The 25213-nt window shown below is 37.5% G+C and overlaps 1 protein-coding gene across 1 annotated transcript in view; it reads left to right on the top strand.

Moving 5' to 3' along the window:
* TAFA4 (TAFA chemokine like family member 4) overlaps window positions 1-5781 on the top strand; it is a 35057-nt gene extending 29276 nt beyond the window's left edge. Inside the window, exons 4-5 of the mRNA XM_053469926.1 lie at window positions 2067-2191; window positions 4908-5781. Of these exons, the coding sequence (XP_053325901.1) occupies window positions 2067-2191; window positions 4908-4919 (137 nt within the window). The 3' untranslated portion in view covers window positions 4920-5781. The remainder of the gene's footprint in view (window positions 1-2066; window positions 2192-4907) is intronic.
* Window positions 5782-25213: the final 19432 nt, after the last annotated feature.

Raw genomic sequence — 25213 nt, 5'->3', positions numbered from 1 at the left:
TTTTAATTTAGGAACCAAATTCATTGCCTGGTGCCCACATTCACTCACTCTCTACCACTGCCATTCACTCTCTCACACTCTCATTCTTGTTCACTTGTTCATTCTGCCCTCAGTCGGCGCTTTCGGCGACGTCCTCTTTGTTGATTGGAGGATCGGGGAGGGCGTCACCGCAGTGTATTCAAGTCAACTGCATTTTTTTTAATGTCTGTATTAATTTAATGTTAAAAAATGAAAAAAAAAATTCCTTATTCATTCTTTCATTTATTACGGGCTCTGCGCTAAACCATTCTACTCAATGACATTACGAATTATCTACAGGCGGACTGCAGATTAGTGGAAAAGTCTTCCAGTAGAGTTGTTGGAGATACAGTAGGAGATCTATCACGTCTCTTATGATTAAATGTGAGATGTGTTTGCTTTTTTGGCTTCATTATGTTCAGCATAATATCCCATTGATCCACCGCATCTCATAAAATCATAATATTCTGCTTTATGAAACACTCTTCATATACGTCAGCTTGTATCATTTGCTTGTTCTTCTGATTTTATCTACACTATAGGAGAATTCATAAGCAGGACAGATTTAAATGATTTCCAACTGTTAGTGTTATGAACAAATATGGAAACAGATGTTGGTTCACTGCTTGTTCTGGGTTTATCATTGAAAAAAAAGCTATTTATACAGAATATTGTCAACAATGTGTCTAACTTAAAGAGGACATAAACAATTACAACGGAATGTTTAAATACCAAAGGCACGGGAGTCGTTTAAAGAGATACTACTGTTTTTTTCTTTACTATATCTGACTGTTTCTTGCGTGATTTTTTTATATTCCTTCATGAAGGGACGTTGGTTGTTAGGCTTCTTGATCGGTTTGCCATTAATATCATGCAGCCTTTGCGACGTTTCTCTGTAATGTAACAATGTTTAAGAGAAATGGTAACCGTTTGCTGCTTCAAGTTGAGGAGCATCCTCATTAAAGTGGATCAGGCTAAAGATACACAGGGGGAAGTCGTTCGAGAATTACTTCTAACCCATGTTCCTTCTCAAGCTAGGCCAGGTGAACTCCAGAGGGACTTTGCATTAAAGGAAGAGTTTCCCGTACAATGGATGTGGTCCAGAGTGGCATTGAGTTCTGTATCCGTTCACCTTTGTTTTCAAGGCCCAAGAGGAGATTTTCTTATAGGGTTGACCAGATTACCGTTCACATAATCATGTGTTGCGCAACCTCTGTTTCTGGGCCATACCTGGACATTCTCCTTGTTCTCTGGGTCAGTTTCTTCTTTCTATGGGCAAGAGATCTTTGTTTGGCCTCACCCATTCCCCACCCACTTCTGGGCCTAGCCACACCCCATAATAAAGCTAGCACCACCTCTTCACAAAAAAAACACTCCCCTAGAAGATGGAGATCTCTGGACATCCGAACCTAAAGAGGTCCCCCGGTATGCTTTGGGCTTCCCATCAACAGTGTTGACCAAGGGTCCATTTCTTCCAGATCTCTTCAACACTCGTTTAATCTGTCCTTACAGTACCGATGATTCTCTGCAGCCTCCTTCAAGTCACTCAATGAGTGATCTCAAGAAAACAAAAGTGAAGAATTTGGGTATTTCGCATTTTAGGGAACATCGATATGTTTCCCACTAAAAATATCCCAAAATAACTATTGAATTCCATTTTTTGCTTTGCCAGTATAAGAGATTTTTTGCGTATGTAGATTAGAAGAGGGAATTATTTTCTGTTTTATTGGGAAAGTTATTAAAATTATACCATGTCAGCGATGCTGGTGGTCAACCATCAGTTTCATACTTTGGCACCTGGCTTTGAACTGCTAATTATTTGGTATAAAAACGTGATGTGTCATGTAATTTTCTGCTGTGTAGAAGCTACGCCTGAATACACTCACTATAGGCAGATCTATTGCTGCTATTTAAATAACACGATAATTATAGTGATTCTAGCTTTCACAAAAAAAAATATTCAATTTTACTTGTATTTTATTTTTCATAAACACGGACGTTGCAGACTATTCCATCGAATGCCACAATTATTCTCCTTTCTTTTCTAGCATCGATTGTAGTTCATAAATGGTGGTGTCAAATGAACCCTTGTATGGAGGGGGAAGATTGCAAGGTTTTACCGGACCTCACGGGCTGGTCCTGCAGCAGTGGAAACAAAATTAAAACTACAAAGGTATGTATGACATCATCTAAACCGAACGAGGGCATTTTCCTATACCTCGAGAAAATTGGATTTGCTTGTTCATATTCAATAGGTTTAACCTGAGCTTTCGATATTTGGAGCCTATACTTTATTTAACCCCTTAAAGGGTTTAGGGACCCCCATTGTCCTTAAGGGGTTAATATATAATATAATTGTTGATATATACAGTGTACAGTTCATTTTCGATATATGATAAGTGCCATTTACATACGTGGCGGCTCTCAGGGTTTAACTTGGAGTCTCCAGGTGAAGAACCGATTCCCTGGGTCTCCGGGTCAGTTTCTTCTTTCTCGAGGTAGGGGAGAGGCATTTGGCCACGCCCACTTCCTGCCTACTTCCCCTTCTACGTCATGGCCATTTAAATACGTCTGGCTAAACCCGCCTCCGTATGTGGCTAGCCCCACCTCCTCATGAAGCCACTCCCCCAGTAGAGGGACAGCTCTGTGAAGCCTATCCTGTGACATTCCTAGGTATGACTAGTGTAGGGATTATAAATAAATTTACACTTTATAATTTTTTTTCCATTTTAAAATGATATTTCTATAATTTAATTTTTAGTTAAATCATAAAACCATAATTACTGACCCCAATTTTTTTATACAGCTTGTTATTAAGTTGTACTAGCTTTTTGATTTATCTCCTACAGGTATATGTAATGATGCTATTTTTATTTAATCACAACATTTTTTATAAGATTCCAGAAAAAAAACCTCCATCTGAGATTGATTTGCTGTAGGGATGCTCCCAGCAGTGTTAAAATAAGTCTTCCTAAGTTGCAGTGTGATAGTTGACTGTATATAATTATGTTTTTTTTATATATATTTTCCCCGTTTAGATTAATATTATTATTACTATTGTTTCCCAAATGCTTTCACATCTGAATTTATCATGTAATTATTTATGACACGAAGTCCATATATATTCCGTCTATAGAGTTCAGACGCTCTTGTGGGTCTTGGGATTAAGCTCCCATTATTGAATCCTGTGGTTATGTTTTCCCAAATGACATCATTATCCGGTGTAGAATAATGGCCGTGTAAATAGGACTTTTTTGGCAGTTGTGTATTTCCTTTTTTGCCCTATGTATAACACTTTTGCTAGTCATCGAGCCATCGGAATATCACATTGTAGTAACCGATAGAACGGATCGGTGTTTATCTCCTGAATTTCGCTGTCAGTAATATCTCTGCTCCCTTAAAACTGTGACGTAATAGCAAAAAGAACGCGGAAGCGTTTAAGGTGTTTTTATGCTGCTATGGCAACAAGGCTGTTGAAAACATCAGTGCCTTATCTTTCTGTAACTTCACTTTGGGATCATACTAATTTGACGCACAGAAAATAAGCAGAAGGCATGACGAACAATTCTGTTTATGGTCTATGGATTTAGTTCTAAAAGTGCCATATTTACCAAAGATTTGGGACAGTGCCTGGGAAGTATAATAATAATGGTCTAAAATGAAATATAATGATTCATTTTAGCAATGGGCATATATATATATATATATATATATATATATATATTAAATTATAGATTAATGTCTAATGGGGAAAAAACCATTATAATCTCACACTAGAAAGTAGAACTCATTTTATATGAAATAAATGTCCATTTAGTTGTTGATGTATCGGCCCCAGAAAATCAATATAGGTCTATATGAGGGATCCGGATCATAAAAGTAACGGATGCTGGACCCCCATTTTGGGAAAACTATTGCACATCAATATTAACTCACAGGGGTTAAATTGTAATATTTTGTATTTTTACCCTAAATGTGTATTGAGAATAACTGAGTCTAGTCCAGGTTTAAGTGTTCTAGAGCCGATGTTGTTGGCATAATCCGGTGTCATTGTGATATTGTGTTAATTCTGTTAATCATTTCCTGTTTCCTATGTCTGGCAATTTTCCCTCCCCTGGTAGGGACTATATAAACTCCTGAGAACTGGAGCGGCTACTCATATTGTAGCCGGCTTTCCCCAAGAGAAAGGTGGCAACGGTGGCCAGGGACGTCCCGGTAGACCCCTTGGCTCTCGATACAACCCACCAAAGCCTATTTTATTATATCAATTTACCAATACCTGTAGTGGGCTTTGGGAATTGCAGGAGACATTACAAGGAGGGGGGAGAAGAAAATGTTAATTATTCATACAATAAAAAGTCTTAAAACACTACACTCCGCTTAATAATTCTGCGTGAAAGCCGTAGAAGAACAACCCCTTGCAGAAATATACAGCGTTTTAATTTTCAGCACTTAAGGTAAAAAGCATCAGCATTCTAAGACTGGCCGTTGCATAAACAGACATTGGAAATTCAGCGCACTTGCCGCTTGACCTTGTGTTAAGAATGTAATTTTTTATACTTATTATTTTTAAATTGCCGTGCATCTTCTTGGAATAATAAAAAGGCAACAAAGTAGCTTTTAGACAGAATTAAATGGGATAATTTGCAGAGTGTGGGGGGGGGGGAAGAAAAAAGAAAAAGAAGGGGGGAAAAAAGAAGAAGAAAATCTGCCATATTACGAAAAAAATTATAAATATAAAATAAATAAATATTTGAAGCCCACCCTTTCAGTGTATGAGAGTATTTGGGTATCTATTGTCTACATTTCCTAAATTTAGAGGGGACATTACTATAGTTTCCCATTAATGCTCTTTTATTCATTTTTTTTTCACTTTTTTCTTGTTCTAGGTAACGCGGTAGCGAAGAAAGGACTCCTCTCCGCTGATGATATATGCACTCCTTCTTTTTTGGGGGGATTGTTACACTCAATTCATCAAGACTTTCCTTCTAGAATGTATTTGAAATAAAAAAGCAGAAGAATCTCCATATTTCATCCAGTTTTTTCCAATTCAGGACTCCAAGGAACATCAAGGACTAGGATGAACTCCAAAGAGTTAAAAAAAGACAATAAGATAAAGTTTATTGGATCAAAAAATCATAAAATATAACCCAAATACCAGGAAGACTTAACAGCAAGAACCCAGGTTACCAACATGGGTCAAAATGGGTCATCAGTTGGCTTTTTGAAACCCGAAGGTCAACTAGGGTTCCGGGCATCTCTTTTTTTGGTGACAACGAAGCCCTTTGGAGAACAAATTTGTAAAATAATAATAATATTGCAATACTGCAGTGGGACATTTTTTACAAAATCAAATTATCTTTAATTAAACTGTTTTTGTGTGTGACCTTTGTGAAAAATATGTAAGTATGAACCAACATTTTGGGTAGTTTTAACTTTTTTTTTTGTTCTGTTTAGAAATTCCAGTTTTGATCTTAAGCCCAATTAGAGGGATTTTCTACTATATCTCCCGTTCCATCAGATTGAATGTCCCTCAACTGATTTCAAAGACAATGTACTTTTTATGTTGCCCTTAAGAAAACTGTATAGGTCAAAGACAAAAAAAAAGACAAAAAAATATTAATTACCGTTAGAAGGATTCTATTTCGGAACTATTTTTCATGGGTAGATTTCAACGACAGCTAATGATATTTGAAATATTCTAAAAGAGAACTAGAAAAAAGGTACAATAAAATGTATAATAAAAGTCACAAAGAGATCTATGATGACCTGGTTTTATTTTTTCTCTCTGTATTATGCGGGCTATAACATTTACCTGTTTTGAAATTGTTAAAAGAAAAAGAGAGAAAACATGAAAATAAAAGCACAAACATTAGTCAGTATAATTGGTCTCTTCGGAATGATTCAAACTCGGCACAAGTGAATTTTTATGCTCTTTTCGACTATGAAAAATGTTTATTTTTGCGTTACGAGACGCACAATTTTTATCTTCTGAATTAAATTAAAAGTAAAATTAAAAAGTAGCAATGTCCTTGATTCGCAAATGCATAGAATGATGAAAATTCTTACATACCAGACCCTCACATTTTCACGTGAATCCAGAATTTAGCATCATGAAATGTATTTACTGAAACTACAAGAAAGTAGTCTTTTTTTTCCCCTATTTTAGTCGGTGTAACCAATTTAGGGACTATTTTTTTCAAATAGAGTCAACTGAATTCTCATCAACCGCTATCCCCAAAACCATTTTTAGATGCAGCTGAACTGAAATTACTCAAAAACCAGTTTATTTTCTTATTTTGTAATTAACATTCAGATTTTTTTTTAACTAGTATTTGAAAACGTGAATAACCCACAATACTTTGTGTTACTAGAATATGCAAATAAACTCAATGAACACATCATCGCTGTATGCAATTATTGTGATTTTCTTCACATTGATGTTATATTATATTATAATATTATTATTATTATGTATATATTATTAATTATATATTTGATTTCAGAACAATGATGATTAATTTTTTTTAAATTTTAGATCGCACATTTTTTTCCCAAATTTCATAAATTAGTGTTTTTGTAGGCACCATCTTAATAATTTTAAGACATCAGACTCACATTTGAAAAAGTCCTCCTATATTATATTTATATTATTCCTTAAGTAAACATCAACATATATAACCTTGTTTTTTAGGTACAATTAGCATTTTTATGTAATGCCCTTAAATGCAGACCCAGGTGTTTTTTTTCCTATGGAGGTTATAAAGAACTGAGCCATGAAATTAGATTTAGTGGTTATTTAATGTATATTAATACGGTCATCAATCAGTTCATGTAGAAGCATCATTTCTCGGATAATGTCTCTGCTATCATTTCTTAGCTGCACACTGGGTTTGCCAGAATAAATTCTTCAAAGTACGGGCAGCAGCCGGCATATATATAGATATGGAATACACAGAAAGGACATCAATACATCGAGCGTTATGGCGTTATCTGTTCAGCTGTGCGAGAAAGCATGGTAGTTCACAAAATAGCAGAATCTAATCCATTTTAATTCCCTCGAACATCAAATTTACCATTTTTTTCAGTATTTGATTTCCCCCCAAATTATATAATTTAACTGTGGGTTAATAATATTATTATAACATCTATTATAACAATTTATTTTATTATGCATTCTTCGGTGGTGGGGCGTTATAGGGCCCCCATTAAGCTTGACCGTTTCTGCTTCTCCGCTTCTCCAGCACCATCTCAGCAAAGAAATACTTTCCTCCAATCCTCTGACGCTCTTAAAAAGGGAAGCAAAAAAAAAAAAAAATAAATAAAATTTTGTAAGAAAAAAAATCAGCAGGAAAAATTAAGTGGGGAAAAAGAGCATCCTGCCAAGTTGTTTTGCTCCTTCTTGTATTTTTTTGCTTGTTTTTAGCATGTTGTATTTTTTTTCCTCCATTCCTATTACGGTGAAGTCGAAACAAATTCTGAAAAAAATAGCTTTTTGAAATTATGGATTCATTCATATAAATTTGGAGCTTTCACAAAGCAGGTAGCTCCGGTAACCATAGTCTTCTTCATTTGTCCCGAATATACTTACCTGAATACCGTAACTGCTTCCTAAAAGTGCAAGCAGAATGGTAAGCAAAACCCTTTGATGTTCCTTTACATGTCGCGAATGGCTCACCTGATGCCATAATTGCCTCCCTAACCTTCCAACTTCAAAGAGTAACATGACAGATGCACTGTCAGAATACGCATCCATCGCCTTTATCATGTAAATACCTGCAGCTGTTATGCAATCGAATTATGAGAGGAAACAACATTTTAACTTACAAAGTAACCTTGTCAACAGGAACTTTTTACAAAAGACCTGCGTTAAATAATATATGATTTGTAACTGAACCGTCGAGTGCAGGGTACTTAGCATTGATTTTTTTTTAGCGGTGAAAGATGATAAGGCAACTTTCATTGCTCCCATGGCATAACACGCTGTTTTAATGTTTAGTAATATCAATATTCGTGGGGTTGCATGCGGTAATATTAAAATGTGTTTTAGAGCTATTTATGCTTTCATTTCAAGTAAACAAATTCTCGTGACCTTTGGGTGGATGGTGGCTGGAAACTAACGAGGTACAATGGCCCATCGGAAGACCTTTGGCTTCAGGTATTGGATGAGTAAATCCCATTTTACTCTTAAGTATTTAAGATGGGAACAAGTGTTGGAGACGTAAGAGCTATGGAAGGTCCAGACATTCATAATGTCATTAACCCCTCCAACCAAAGAATTCATGGGGTTCAGCCACAGAGGGGGTCACCCCACCCAAAACAGTCTCGTTAACGAGGTGTTTTGGAAACTCTTGCTGTACTAAAACATGACTCCTTTTTTATTGTCAGTGGTTTGAAGGGGGTAACGCGAGATTTCCTTTCATCTCTCATCTCTTGAGGAGCCATGTTGGGATTGTCAAGTTGGAATACTGTTGGAACATTGACTCTAAACTCATCACCAGTTGAGACGTTAATGAAAAGCCAAGCTCATGTTGTGTCGTTCATGCTATTGGTTGTATATCCCGGAAAATGGGATGGGATAAACTTCCAAAATATCTTTACCACTTCCTATGAATGGTTATTCATTTTAGGTGTCCCTTCAAGGTGAAACGCATGGGAATTCTTGTATTCTTGTGTCTCTTCTCCGGGTCAATACAGATAATCTCTGAGTCGCAGAAGCAGCATCGATGTCCCACTCCCTGCCCTGGTGAGCCTTGATGTTCCTAGGTATAGAAAGTGTTCTTCTATAAGGCTCTATAGGAAGTTTTACATTTCTGAGAAGGTGATAAGCGGAGCAGCCTCAAAGCAGAAGCGGTAGAGGCTAATCTACTATGGGAACAAGTATGAGATAGACAAATGGCTCCTCAATCCAAAAAAAATCCAAGGATTTATTAAGGTTTCCATATTTACAAAGGAACAAAAGGCATCTAGATGAGCCAAAAGGGCCTTGTCTGACGCCAAATTCTTATTTTAACGTAGCTTCTCCCATAGGTATCAGAGGAGGTGCTTTTTGTCCTCAGGATAAATATATATAAAAAAATATAATTACTGGAAAAAAAAAATGTATACAAAGTAAGCAAATCCCTGTAAACAGTAATAACGTTCAAGGCTGCAGTGTCGGCATACAGCATTTTCCCATTGAATGTTTCTATCTTTTCAAGCATTCAGATCAAAAATCTAATTTGCATTTAATCAGGATGCTTGGGAAATAATGTTTCCAATTTTTCAAAACCTTGCAGTCTTAAAAAGAATATGAAAGTTCTATGAATGTTTAAATGTTTAAAATGTTTTTTTTTTCCTCCTTTTTTTTCGATAATGAATCGTAACACTAAATATAGCTTGACATTCAGACAATGATCCTCACGTCGTGCTTAAGGGTTCTATTTGTGAAGTTGTGTAAATACAAAATAAATTGGAAAAGTGACCGGCATGCAGTCCCCTGGAATCATTAGTACCGCAAAACCACGTTTTATTATCCAGAGATTATATTTTGGTGTAGAACATGAAAATTCAATAAAAATATACATTATACACAAATTTCAATATAAATATTTAAAAATAAATTATCATATTTAATTTCCATCATTTTTATGTAAATCCTTGATAAGAAGCTTTGTTTTTTTTCATGTATTAAAACGCACCGCCAATTTTAATTGTCTTGGTCTGTAAATACATGGTAGATATTTTTGAAAATATTATTTTTCGTCTCTTGCAAGGTTGTAACTTAATATGTTACAATAAATATGCATATTATATATATTCATTTTTAAATATATCCTAATAAAAAATTATGTTTTTAACCCCTTAATGACAAAGCCCGTACATGTACGGGCTCAAAATGCATTGTTTTCAATGGGTTTAGGCACAGCCCATTGTCCTTAAGGGGTTAAAAACAAAATGGTTAAAGCCTTGTTAGGAGATTTTATGACATCATATTGAATTTGAAAGCTGAGTTATTTCAGTAATTATTTAAGGAAGTCTTCTTAAACTGATTGTTCTACTATATGAGTAACACATACACAAATGTAATGTTATGCATTTTAACTTTGACCCCAATATGTTCCTGTCTCCCCAAGCTGGTTCAAAATAGTTTAGAAAGGGCCTTTTTGACCTGAATCGGTGCGGTCTAGGTAACAAGGGCCCTTTCTAAATTAGGTTGAATCGGAATAAGGACAGAAATAAGGGGTCACAAACCCCTAGAGTGCCTTTAGTCTTTCCTGACTACCGTCCACCATTCCTAACTATCCACCATTTTCGTCCCCCTCCATCGAATTCCAAACCGTCCACCATTGATCTCGCTCCAGAACGTCAATATCCTTCTGGAGATGGGGTCTCCAGAGCTGTCCCCAATACTCTAGGTGAGGTCAGGGGTCTGTAATGTGACCGAACTTGAAAGTGAACAAAATCCTTCTGCTGAACAACACAAAGAGAACCAATTTTTTCATTCATAGCTTTTACAGCACGGGGCTACCGATTAACTAAATAACACGCATCACGCATGGAGCTTGCATAAAACCCATGCGTTGAAAGCCAAGTGGTATTATTTGTGTTGACTTGTCCAAAGTACAATCTCCATCTATTAATTGCCTTTGACGCCATGAACAAGGGTTGTCTTTGAAACATTGTTTCATTCTATAATTTGCCGCTGAATTCCCGAAAAAGCAATGCATCATTCAATTAAATGGAAAGTAATTACATGAAATGAGAGGGTATAATTTGATTTTTCTGCAGTATTTTGGTTTTGTAATTAACTTGTTGGCACCCGTGCCATTATCTGATGATGCCCAGAATAGGGAAATTAGTGAGGTAAGACAAATAACATGTTTTATGCTAGAGGTTTTGATTACAATTAGCTACTGTAAAAGTATTTCCATTGTATCTTGCGAAGATTCCCAGGGAAATGAATTTATTTAATTCCCGCGAATAGAATATCGCATTTTGATCTAAACAAGTCGTATCTATCCCCGAAGACAGGAACGAAGATCAAATCATCGAACCCATGGGGCGAGTCTCCTGACCTTCCTTTAAATTAGCTGAAACACGCGTGTCGACATGGGAAGGAGAAGTGACGTTTTGGGCAAACTATACAAAAGGTTTAATCCCTTAATGACAAAGCCCGTACATGTATGGGCTCAGAATGTATTGTTTTCAATGGGTTTAGGGAACGTCCATTGTCCTTAAGGGGTTAAACTCAAATGATTTAAGTGGAAAATAACCTGAAAATTTAAATCTAAAACACATGGACCCAATTTTGTTCTGTTTCTAAGTGGAACTGAAGTCTCGGGATTGTGCAAGTTTGTTTTTCTTCAAAATGGCCATATTTATGTTCGTCCATGTCATAGAAAAGTCATTTAGAGACCTAAAATCCTAAAAAAAAAATGGAGAAGACTTATAAAAGTGTATCTGTGTTAAATGTAGGGTAATTGTGACTCGATTAGTGTTAGAATAAGAAAAATGGAAATCGTCGTTTTAGCCCAGGAGGAAATCGAGTTTTTAGTTGAAGTTGATACTTTTTATTGGGCCAACATAAGAAAAAAAGATTTAAAGCTTTCGGGACCTCAGAGGTCTTTTCTTCAGATAGAACCAACTTTCTTTTGAAGACGAGACCTCTGATATCCCAAGAGCTTATGTAACTACATCTTTTTCAACTACGTCTTCAACTTACATATATATATATAAAAATATAACTACTTGAAATGACTTCTTTCTGCAAGTTTCACCATAATAGAAAGGTGAGGTAATTTGTAGTTAAGAAACTATATTTATATACAAAAAAAACCCCAATATTGCATTATTTTGGAGTTTTTTTTTTCAGTGTGCAAGAATTCTCAGCAATTTAAATTTAAAAAAAATCCTGACTTAAAAAAAAAAATAAAAAAAAGCAATTATAAATGATTCATGTGGCCAGAAGTCCATGGCAACGGTAAAATAGTAACAAAGTAATTTAGGTTAATAAAAAAAAAGATACAAGTTGATAAAGTCCATCAAGTATTGAGTTTCACTCTTGGTTACCTGACCTGATCTCAAGTTACATCGTGGCAGACTCAGACATACATCATAATGACCATTAAAAATAGGAATATGGCCACTTTTTTCTTTTAAACCACCAAATTTGGTGTTTAATGGGAAGTTTCATAAATTGTATAATAATACCGGTTGCGTAATGAATCCTCCGAATCTCTTGATATGTTTTTAAATTGCATTTCCATCCGGCCCGGTCGCAGCCATCGTGGGCAGAGATAGAAGCAGAATCGGGATGAGAAGGCATGGAACAGAAACGACCTTTACGGTAATTGCAGCTTTGATGGGATAAATCCGTGTTTTAAATGATAAGAATGATTTTGAATAAGAGAGAAAAGACCTCTTTCTCGACCTCTTTGTTTCCTCGAGCTACTTATTTTAAAACAGGGATCCGGAGGTGCGAACTTCCAAAAACTGATTATCCGACCTCACGCCGCTTTATCCTGTCATCTGTTACATTTTGATTGCTTCGGATGTCTTTTTTATACTCCACAGCTGCTTTTCCCAAACACTTTTGATGATTGTATTGAATAAGATAATAAACATTATCGGTATTAGCGTTTTTCTGTTTTTTTTACCCCTTTATGACCAGGTATGTTGGACATGCGGACCGCCAGAAGCTTTGACTATTTCTAACGACCTAAGGCTTCCCAGAGCACCTTTGGGGCAGCTTGGTAAATATGATTTTACTTGCCCATATGCTAGTTTGTTGGGCAAGGGGGACTGAACCTGCCATACCACTCTAATGCATATGGCAAATGAGTGGCCCCTCATATGCAATTGCCTCTTTAAACACCCCCCCCCACAAGCTATTTGGCTTGTGGGAGGGGGGTCCTGCCAGATGATATACTCACTCCCAATAAGCTCCAGCTCTGCAAGGGTTCTGGGAGGGTATCTACGCAAACCCCCATGCACATGTCATGTCTTGACACTGATTGGCTGCTTCAAGTAGCCAATCAGTGGAGCAAAATGTTGAAACACAGAAGAAGTGTTGTGCTGCAGGTCTGGAGCTGTGGCTTCTTCTAAAGGTAAGTGAATGCAAGTGGTAAGTGGCAAAGGTAAGTGAAGTGCCTACATTATTACATTATTTGCAGAGGAGACTGCCCGGGACACTAGACTGTCCCTTTAGCTGTTATCTGTTTGCCATCCTGGCGAGTCCCAGTTCAGCTTCGGGAATGATCCAGCCTGAAGTATCTGGCTTTCTACAAGTTAATTAAAAGCCCGATATCTTGTGTATCTGCTTAATCAGTGTTTGACTGCCCACTCTAACCAGCTGCTTTCCTTCATTGCAATCAGCATTCGCCTACACCACCGTATGCCCAGAACTTCCTTCCCCCCTCAACTGATGTACTTGGTACTTGTAATCACGGACACCATTCAGCTTTTGGGAATAACGACTTCTTTGTTGTGAACTTTTAAGACATTTGGGAAAGAACACACACACGCCAAAGACATTGCCAAAAATACCCTTTCTTTTACCCAAAGTAATGTTTAAAATGAGGCTATAGCATTAATTATATTCTATAAATTCTCTAAGGAGGGTATAGGATATAGGGGAACTTCCCAGGAAAAGCTACCGGAACGTTACCTCGTCCAGGTCGTGGCTTCATTGGGGGCAGTTCTAGGGGCAGGGCTAACCTCATACTCCATATTGCGTTTGGAGTGGGATGAGAGTAGGTGGGGAATGGGAGTGGCCAATAAAACAGAAAAAAAGACGAAACCAACCCAGAGACCCAGGGAAACAGTTTTTTATCCAGAGACTCCGGGTCAAACCCAGAGAATTCCTAGGTTTTGGTAATTGTTAGATGTTTCTTATCGTTTATTGTTCACAGAATGTCCTTAGTTCTTGATTTATATCTTCGTTGCTTCTGTCTGATTGGAGGTCTGTGCAGTAGCTGATTGGTCGGGAGCACGCAGGCATGATCTCCGCCGTCCGCATGCAACTGAGCTGCGGTCTGTGGTTCCAATGACTTAGCTCGATTCCTTTCACCTGCCTTTCCCGTTACTCCGAACATTCCTATAATGTCATTTAATGAATCGAATGCCTTTAGTGTGAGCTCAAGTTTTTTACGTCCAAGAAGTTAAAAGAAAATATGCATTTTTTGTAGCTTTAGGAATTCCTTTACTGCCTCTGTCTTTTGCAAACTGTGTTTTAAAGCACCATTTGATGGATATTTTCCAATATGACTCAACGTAGAAAAAAAAAATCAAACCTTTTTCTAAGTGAGACGAATCAAACAGGAGAATTAAAAGGGGAACGTTGGCCAAGAATAAATATTTCATTACATTGTCAAAACAGAAAAATGTTTACGAATCCCCAAATCCGCACAAATTCATTTGTACATCTCTAGGTCCTTGAGTTGAGGAGATAGATTCCTTAACCCCTTAAGGACAATGGGCGGTCCCTAAACCCATTGAAAACAATGCGCTTTGAGCCCGTACATGTACGGGCTTTGTCCTTAAGGGGTTAAGAACAACATTTGCATTTCAGCGGCGTACTTTTCTTTGAGTCGAGGTTCAGGGCGCGTATGACAAAACGCAAAATATTCATTGTCATTTTCGCTAAATGTTTTACATGATCCGCTCTTTAATCTGTAACCATTCTACGGAAAGAAACAAGGAGCTTCAAAGTAAAACACAACACAGGTATTTTTCTAGGTCACCTTACCCTGTTACTCCTGCTAATCAAAAGTCTGTTTGATCCTGTTCTATAGTCTAAATTGTGCTTGCGCTACCATCTCGCCGTCAGATGGCTTTTATGGTTTTCAATACTTTGTTGACGTTTTGAAGATGAATTGCGTTTAGCGGTGTCAAAGTTCACCCTTTCTGTGTTCTCTCTTAGAACATTGTTGCACCAATTCTTTTAAAACGGTCCGGTTCGATATGTCAAAGCCCCGATAATGCTGATATCAGGCATTTTGCTTTCTGGTGAACAACAAACATGACCCATTGATTGAAAAAGTGAACTTAAGCAGATGAAGTTCTTAGCCGGCAACACAGAGCATTTGGCTCACAGATCTTTGAAAAAAAGCCGATGTTTACCAATTAATGCTTGATGGAGAGAGGCTAACCGGTTAGTTCATTAGCTGCACCCTCAACTGCCCCTTGGTTTCTGTTCATTTCTAAGTTTTTGTGGAGTTCTTTTGTATTTTATGTACACTTCCGATGTCAATGTTTGTTGTGGATCGTCACTTCTTTGGACCAGACTGCTTTTGCTTCCTTGGAATAGGTATCCTATCTCATGACTTCACTAGCAGACCACATTTCTGCAAAAATAAAGAAGAAATATAGAAAATACAGAGCCTTGCTAATGAATTAGTAAGTGGTTGTGTTGGGTAAATGCTCTATGTAAAAGATTTGGGTGTTTTTGCTGACAATAGTCTGTGTAGCTGTGCACAATGCCAGGCAGCTGCTGCTAAAGCGAGCATGGGGATATCATAAACATATCTTAAACATACAGAAGGTTTCTTTACTGTGAGGGAGGTTAGATTGTGGAATAGACTGCTATCTGAAGTCGTTTTGGCCAATGGAATCAATATATTGAAACAACGTTTGGATCTTTTTCTAGGTATGAAATGCAAACGAGTAAAAGTAGATAAAAGAATGCTGATCCAGGACGAGTACGACATACGCCATATGGACTTTCAGGAACGATGCCTGTGGGGGCCAACATGGCCAGAGTGTCACAGCCGGGGTAGTAGCTTACCAGGCATCTAGGGGGTGTGAATGCTCTGGGGGAGAGCATTTGGTGGGGGGGGTTCCCAATTGGTGGTGCTGGGAGCCTCAGGTTTGGGTTTGGACATCTTGTCTGTCCCTGTGTGCTGGTTCCTAGTTTGCCTGGTAGGCTTTATGGTTTTTATTAATTATTTATGTTGATTGATGTTATTTATTATATTTATGTGTTCAGATTGGTAGTCTTTGCCCAGTGAACGCAACAAGGTGTCAGGCCTAAGGTCGCGTGCCAATGACTTGGCTAATAAATAGCTAGGGTACTTCAGTCATTCTCGGAGACATACATACTGTGATTTCTGTGTTATAGAGTGCTATATCTGTGTACGTGTCTGAAATACAGAGAGATGCAGCAGTGTGTAATTGGCTGTTCGTTTATAATAAAGAGGGTTATCTGTAAGTGTTCTTGTGTATTATCTAGAGATAAAGCTCTGTGTTTTCTTAGTGTTCGCTTTCACCCCGGTGAATTAGATCCTTTAGGTCTCAGTGTTGTTCCGCATTTTAATTAAGAGAATACTTCGGTCCGTGAAGAAAGAATTGATTGAGGGAGCACGTAGTCTTCTTCTAAGATTTGAGGATCCTACTTTTCAACGATCGTTTTCCGCAGAATTCCACCAGGTTTCTTCTAGGGTCAGGCAAGGGTTGGAGTTGTAGGACACCAATGTCTTTCCCTGTAACCCATCTAGACATTCCGTCAGCGCCCACCGAGCCTTATTGACATCAACGAGGATAAAAGGGAGCTAAACTATCGACTCTTCCAGAACAGAAATGTGTGCCCTCCACAAAGCATTTCTTGGAAATAATCCAAAAACTGCAAAAAAAAAACATTTCGTTGCACATTTACTGTAAATTAGTCACAATCCTCTCTGGGAAATTTGTTCGGTGCTAAAACGCGATCATTTAAAGCTAAATTCAAACTTGGCCTATAAATGAAATTCCATTCTGATCCATATAACTTATTTTGTTAATAGAATTGAGATCACTTTAGGTCTCACGGATCGGAGAATACAGTTATGACGAAGATGCATTTCCACATTATAAAAAATGAATCATATTTTGTGCAATGAGCCAAGAAGAATTCCCTTTGGTATTTTTTTTCTTTTTGTATATGACTTTATTCGCTTTGTAAATCAAGATTAATGAGTAAAACTACAGTTAGCTGCACTTGGCCATAAATCTAGTTGTTTGTGGTGTTTTTTATCCTAATACAAGGTGATGGAACTTCCTCGCTCTTAGCTTCTGTTTCTGGAGAATATTCTACCCTCAGAACCTCTGTTAACGACCCCCATGCTGTGGATATTGGATGGTCTTTTAGACCCATGGTTGTCAGTTAATGGCTTAATGGCTACACAATGACGATTCCTTTGGGTTTTACGGAAATATTCCCCACAGGGTTTTTTTTTTGTTTTTTTTTAATGTCTTTTCATTGAATACATTCCAATTATTGGCCTGAGTAAGCATCAGGAACCCTCAGAGGCATCTCTGTCCTGGCTAATAAGCTGTATTTTATGGGCATCGTCCGGGGAAGGGGGGTCGAGAGGATTTCTTGTGTTAAAACAGTTTAACAAAACGAGAAATAATGGTTTTCATGCTAAAGAGGTATTGGCGGTCGTTTTGTGCCGAAATATCTAGTAAGTAAAACCGATAAGATTTTGGTTGAGAAAAATAGATTTCTCATTAGCTAATACGTAAAAATACGAGCATGAGGACCTTTGGACACCAAGGTAGGTTGTCCACCTGGAAAATGGAAAAAGCAATGGCTACTGTATTTTTGAGGCAATGGGTGAAGTCCTTCTGTGGTCTCCCCAAATTAAATTGAATGAAGGCTATGGAACTTGATATGGGTGATATATATCTAGGCGCCCTTTACTAAGACCATCGTTGGTCTGTTTTGGGCAGAATTCAGTCACACCACAGTTTAAAAACCAGGCTTTTCTCTGAGCTACAGTGACTTCAATTGGGTCTAGCAGATCATTTGTACCAACGAGTTCACACCATGTTCAAATGAAGCCTTCAGCTCTTCACGCAATTAACATGGAACTCTCACGGGACCAAGGTGGAGAAGAACGATATCTGTCTCAAGTCTTGGAGACTCGCAGCCTCGTTCATCGTAGAGGCAGCTTAACTGTTCCACGGAGCCATAAGAAGAACACTTCCTTACGGCTCTAGGCTTCCTCCACTTACGATCGGGAATATCCACCAATCCAAAAACCAACAAGTAATCATCAGTTCTGGAACCTTCATCATCGCAGCTCTTCCTCCATCACTTTATAATTATGTTTCAATAACTGTTAGTTGTCATTTTATTATTTGAATGCCCCAACTTAGTTTCTCGAGCTGAGATATATAAAAAAAACAGATCTGAAAAATTTCTTGGGGCTTCTAGACGGAGTTGTTTATCTGCAGAGCAATTTCTAGTGGAGGGTTTTTAACCCCTTAAGGACAATGGGCGGTCCTTAAACCCATTGAAAACAATGCATTTTGAGCCCGTACATGTACGGGCTTTGTCATTAAGGGGTTAATTATCGTCAGCGGTGTCACCAGTAGAGATGGCCGAAGACGAGAGGGCGTAGGGAGGATTTACACAGCTATGCCTTGTAATTATGGCAGTTATTATTAACACGGTTTAATTTCATGTTTGCCGATTATTATTATTATTATTACACGTAGACGCACAACTACAGACACCGCAATTAGCGCTTCCCGTCCCGTAGCTGCGATTATCACAAATAATTCAAAAACAGCTCATGTCTTTACTTTATATTTCATTAATTAAACGATTTTAACATTTTCATCTAACCCTCTCGGAGTAAATGTGTTTTAAGATGAGATCAGACAAGCCAGCCTTTAACGAAACACAAATTGTGAAGTTTTAACGGAAGGATCTGAACATCTCAAGTGGTGGCCACAACCCCTTCGATGTGCCGAGGCTGAGGTCTCCGTGGCCAGTGGAAAATTAGGTTGTAATGAAGAAGTAAGACGTCTACAGATACAATAAACGATACATTTGTTAGAAACTCGCCTTATGTATTCTAGAACCGCCAATGAGCATCCTGTTCTTGGGATCTGGATATTTATTCCTCCCCATTTCTTATTCCTCACCGAGTTATCTCTCCTCTATGAAGTTGCTGATTGTTGTTGTTGTTTCGGGTTTAGGAAGCCTGTGTAAAGGTCGGGAGTGCCGAGGGAACTTGATCATATATATCGCTGACAATGCAGTTTTCAGCTTCCTTCGGATAAAATGGCCTCTTGTGTTTAAACTAAACCTCTCTAAAACACCGATTGTAGATGGGTTTGATAAATGAATTTTGTTACTCTAAAAGCTTTAAAAGTTGCCCTTTACACGGGCGATATTTCATATGGAGAGGCGAGGGAGACGTCACCTAAACAGCGCAACCAACGGGAGGTGAAGTTCCTCTTTTTGTTTGCTTTATCCATATTATAATTTGGAATTTTAGAATCCAAACCCTTCCCAATTTAAGAATACGTCCCCAGTCTCTGTTGGGCTATAAAGATCATTTTAAGGATGGCCGTGCCCTGATTATTTTTTTTATCTATTATTTGACTTCAGAAGAACAAACTGATTTTTGAATTTTTAATTGGAATTACGCAACTTAAGAAACAAGCAGCATATGAGATAACAAAACCACCCACTAACGTACTAATTTAAAATATTTGGCAGCTTCAGAAAATAATCAGCTAGAAGTTGACTAAAGAAAGAATTGAACATTTGGGAATACCGCGATAGAAAAAAAAACCCCCATAAAACCTTAAAACTGCCCACTAAAAAACAGCATAGGATAAGTGACACAAATAATTTGGTGTCCCTCCAACCATCTGTGGAATACGCAACTTTTGTCAACATTAAGCCTCCTCCGAGTTGAATAATTTTGATTTAATTTACCATATCCAAGCGCTACAGTCTACCGCGCCGCAGATAATTCATATAGATCGCTTTTCCGTGTGATCGCGTTCTAAAAAGAGAAGTTGCCAGTGAATTGTTTTCCAAAATGCTGTTCTTAGCAAGACAATATAATTACTGTTCCATCTCTAAGGGATTAGCAAATTGTTTGGTCTCCGAGATATAAAACGCACCACAGGAAAATCAGATCTATACGTTTGCCAGCATCCCGATATTATATTAAAAAGCAATGTGCATGCTCTTTTTTTTAACAAAGAATTAGGTGATTGTATATTAAAATTAATTCATAGAATGTTTTTCGGTTCCGAGGTTATTATACTTTTTTTTTTTTTATATTGCACCGAGAAAGAATATAATTCTATTCTTTAGAAACTGCTTTCATATCTGGGAAGGGGGGGGAAGGGTCCTGCCTAAATATTGTAATATTGAACTGTAAGGATACAACATTGGGCGAGGGTGATCTAAACATGGTTTTTTGCTTAAAAAAAAAAAAGTCGGCCATTTTTTTTATAGCTAGGCTCCACCACGCTTAGCTCGCCTTCTCATTCTACATCCTTGTTGAGTCTGACCAATCGTGTTGACTCCCCACAACTTAAGACACTATAGATATTCCAGTGCCCTCAAGGCATGTACCAAGAGAGGGTAAGAATTAGCCTCTTGACCCTATAGAACGACACTCAAGGCAAGTATATAGGTTTACTGAGAGGCGGGACCCATACCTGGAAACTCTCCAGGTGAAGCGCCACTTATCATGTTCTCCAGGTCACTGTGCTCTCCTGGTTGCCCCCTGCCTGCCCTATTTTACCCCCATACACATTTAAGCTATCTAGTGCGTGCCTCTCCACTTCTAGATAATGCTCCTCGTGAGGCTAGCCCTGCCCACATACGCACCTAGCCCCACCCCTCATTATGCCACTCCCCTGAGGAAAAAGTAAGCGCTCTGCATAGTTCCTAGGTGTTGTAGCACCATTCAGTTGTCTACATGTGTATCATCTAATATAGCTTAAACATTTATCCCTAAACAATTCTATTTCCTTAATAAATACAAGGAATATTTTTCGGAATTATTTAATTTAGAAATTTGAAAACATTTTTCAAGGAAATCAAACAATAGTTTCGAAGCATGAAGGCTACTGTAGGCTGACTATATCAAAAACTATTTTTTTTGGTTTTTCTTAAGAAGATTGGGCATAGCCGGGAATATTAACTAAATATGAAGTCTTTGGCAAACTAATATTTAAATTTAAATTTGAAAATACATTTCCGAGGATTAAATGCAAATATATTATACGTCTTCCAAAAAAAAAAAGGAAGAAAGTATTTATTGTACCTTTTGCTACTCAAAGTTTTAACTTTCTATTTTAACCCCTTAAGGACAATGGGTGGTCCCTAAACCCATTGAAAACAATACATTTTGAGCCCGTACATGTACGGGCTTTGTCATTAAGGGGTTAAAGTAATTTACTAGACCCATCCTTTGAAATGTCTTCAATTTTTCTACAGAGCAGTAAAATTGCTTTTAAATTGGCTGCATTGAGAGAATATGATGACTAACCCGAGACGTTCTATTTCAATAGGCAATTTTTAATACATTTCACAATACATTTTCCGCTGATCATTTATTTGGACATATTTAGTTAAATTATATGTATAAATATATCATCGGAAATATTGCTGTTTTTGTAACAACTAAATATAAGGAAGAGGATTCTATCTGAAAATACTGATCCTAGTGAAAAGTGATAGATTACTTTAATTAGGAAAAAGTTTAAACGTTTTAAAGGAACGAGTGTTTATTGAACTTATCAAACCTTCATTAGTTAGTATTATTAAATTAAACTTTTCTTATTAAGAAAAACATCATAGCAAATTACTTCCATTTCAAATAAAATAAACTTTAACGCCAAATCACTTACAAGCAATGAATTAAAACATTGTATAGGCTTACAAAGTTCTATCAATCCTCAACTGGTCATCTGGCACATCAGCCAAATGCCCGGTGGGCCACTGGCCCATAGCACTCCATACTTACCCTTATCGAGTTCCGCAGGGTGCCCCCGCCAGCTGGGTCTGGATGGATACATTAATAAGCGGCCTTTGGCCTTAAAGTGCCAAGGCCTGCTTTACATTTCCCGTAATACCGAACCATACAGTAGGTCGTAGGGCCATACTGGGGACAACCAAGTGACTCCTGCATTTAGTTTCTACTCTCTCTCGCGGTGCAGCCATGTGTATCGAGCCAGCGGTCACACACTGCTGGATCCGATCTGCCACCGGAGGAGCAGTATTGGCAAGTTTTTGGCCCTATGGTCCACCAGTCCACTGGGCATTTGTCCGATGTACCAGATGGCAACCGGTGGCAATTTCAGGTATATTATTTTTTTAAACACACTTTTGATGACACTTTTACCCAGCACATACTGTTAATGTGATATGATGTAAGACTCCCACGGATCATTAATTAGCACGGATATGTTTTGTAATTACTAAGTATTCATGAGAAAAAAAAAAGTTTTTTTTTTAACCCCTTAAGGACAATGGGCGGTCCCTAAACCCATTGAAAACAATGCATTTTGAGCCCGTACATGTACGGGCTTTGTCATTAAGGGGTTAATTCCGAACAGTCTAAAGAAACTTCAGCTGTGTCGTTGGCATGAACAGATCCCTATCGAAACCTGTCACGCTTTCTCTAACACGCCACTTAAAAAGTAGGTATTGCTACCCAAAAAAATAACTTCTGCCAAGGAACCGTGCCCAAAAGATATTTCTGCCAGGGAACGGAGCCATTTAATGGAGTTTAAAGATCTTTTTGCCTTTTCCAGAATTCCATGACAGAGGAAACTGTCAGTGTTTGTAGGGTCTTACTGTCAAGACGGATCAGCGCTTCGCCTTCCTTCACGGTTTTTGTACTTTTTTTTCCCCTTGCAATATACAAATGGTGATAATTAACACCGATTGCTGGAATTGGATAAATGCTGTATGCTCTGCTTCTGCAAAGAGAAAAAAAAAACGTTAACATACATTGGTTGCATATGATTGAATTTTAAGTACCGGAGTAGAATTTTAAAATGATCTTATTCTTGGTAACAGCGCGGCATTGCAAAGTTTTCAAAGGTTTTTTTTTTATAATGGAATACCCTCCGGCAGTAAATGGAATAATGCGCAGTGTGAAGCTCATTCTAGGACTGAAAAGCTAATGGGAGTCACAAGAAGGAACGTTGGGGGGGTATCTGTCTATATTTTTTTTTTGTTGTTATTAAGAAAAGTTTTTGGGATGACCACCTCAGGATAATGTACCAAGAATGTGCCTTGTATCCACATTGGGATCCCCCCCTCCTATAAAAATAATTAAAAAACCCCAAAATAATTTAAAAAAGAAACATGGGCTCTCAGGGCCCCTCATTAACCGAGGTGGGGCTGGGCATAGCCAGACGTGGGCCACACTTATGTCATCAGGCAGCCTTAAAAATGCCAGGTCCGCCATATAATCGCCAGCCTTGATTCTATACCTTTTATGAGGCACAGGCCTATCTTTTGCATCCCCTCATCCTCAAGCTCCTCGGCCAACTGGCTTCTCCCCCTTTCTCCACTCCTGCCATGTTTAACGAAGGGAGTAGTGATTATAAGGGAAAAATAACAATAAAACCTACAAACCCTGATATTACTAAGTACCTCAGATATGTGTCATGAGGTCTATCTAAGCGCACTTTGGGTGCCAGGAGAGATGATCTCAATGGGACGTCCAGCAATGATCAACGAAGCCACCGATCCTCATTTTTGGCTTAAGGAAAAGGGGCAACTACAAAGAATTTTTTTGCGACCACTGGTTGCATCTAATAAACCCAACGACCCAAGATTGGAATGGACAGAATTGAGCAGAAACATGTCTGCACTCAACGAAAACTCCAAATGAACCTTAATACACATTTATATACATAGACCTTAATACTCATTTTTTTAAATTGTTTTTGTTATCTCCCAAGTGTTGGGTTGTCTTCTATAGGTGGACTTCATGTCTTGTTATTGAGTGCGCCTGTTGATGATCCTAGTTCTACTCCATCCATGACCCATCACGATCCCTATAAGTATGGCGGGTATATTCAGCTTCAAGGCATTGTTAACCAGGTTCAGTCACTGTAGACATTAACCTTTAGCACTAAAGGATTATGTTTAGATAAGAAAAATGCTAGAGACTAAACATTAGGTATGAATAACGATACATGAGAAATCCGAGCAGTTCAATAAGAAGTTTTCTAAAGCATAGAAAACTTCAATGGAAATCAGCTTCTTAGCCCCTCGCTTATTCATTCCACGGTGAATAAAGATAAGTTAACTGGATAGAATTTACATTCCAGAACAACAAATGCGGGGAGAAAAAAATTCATGACTAATATATTAACTTGAGTGAAAGTTAAAGATTCAGGTGAAGAAAAAAAACAACAAAAACACCTATTTGAAAGAAATAACACAAACACGGAAATAAATTGGAATGAGCTACAGAGACCGTCAGTCAAACAACAATTCTCACGGATGATTGCGTATTCTCACATATCAATGATAATAATTCTATAAATAAATCCATCACTTGTAGACGAGAAGTCAACATTTCGACCCAAGGGCAGCACTAGGGGGGCAGACATTATAGAAGACTCATGTACATAAATCCCAGTGCCGTTGCCCCTTGCGTATAACGTTATATTTTATTATTTAAGTCAAATATTTAATAATCTAATATATATCACAAATTGATACATTTCAATATAATTTAACTATTTGTATCACAATGTATTTTTGGATCAAAAACAAAAATAATTGGGATTTTGTTAATTTAACGGTATTTTCTGTCCCAGGAGATGCGTTATATTAAACTAATTTAATTCCTAATCGTATCCCCCAATTCAAATCACTAAAAATTTAGAGGAGATACATTTGTAAATATTAAATATACAAATAACCATTATTTTGTAACCCATTTGAACAATATTTGAAATATATTCAGAGTAAAAAAAAAAATAGAATATAAAATTTCAATAACAATCTCCTATAATTTATAATAATGAGCATTAATCCAGAAACTGTGACATATTACATCCATCTATTATAGACAAAAATATAAAACTAAAAAAAAAATCTGATTAGAATTCTTTTTTTACTCCTGTATTGCAGGCAGGGGAGTTCTGGATAAAAATAATGAAAGTAAATTTACTATCCGGTCGCCTAAAATTGTGTACTGGCACCTTTGATAATTAGAATGGCATTAGCGATAAATCTTATTCCAGATTTTCAGTTTGCTAATAAAAGGTTCTTCCTCGCCTGTCACTATCAGATTTTTTTTTTTTAAATATTTTTTATATTATATCGCAAAATGGCTATTACTGCCTCTTTTCTGCCAAGCCATGAAAATTGAAGAGCCCTAGGAATAGATGTGTTTCTGATTTATTACGGCAAAGTAAAACTTTTACAACGTGACAGCAAGAAAACTTT

The sequence above is a fragment of the Spea bombifrons genome, chromosome 6 (genome assembly GCF_027358695.1).
Source record: "Spea bombifrons isolate aSpeBom1 chromosome 6, aSpeBom1.2.pri, whole genome shotgun sequence".
NCBI lineage: Eukaryota > Metazoa > Chordata > Amphibia > Anura > Pelobatidae > Spea > Spea bombifrons.
Note: the sequence above shows the minus strand (reverse complement) of the source record. Positions and strands in the feature narration are given on the sequence as shown.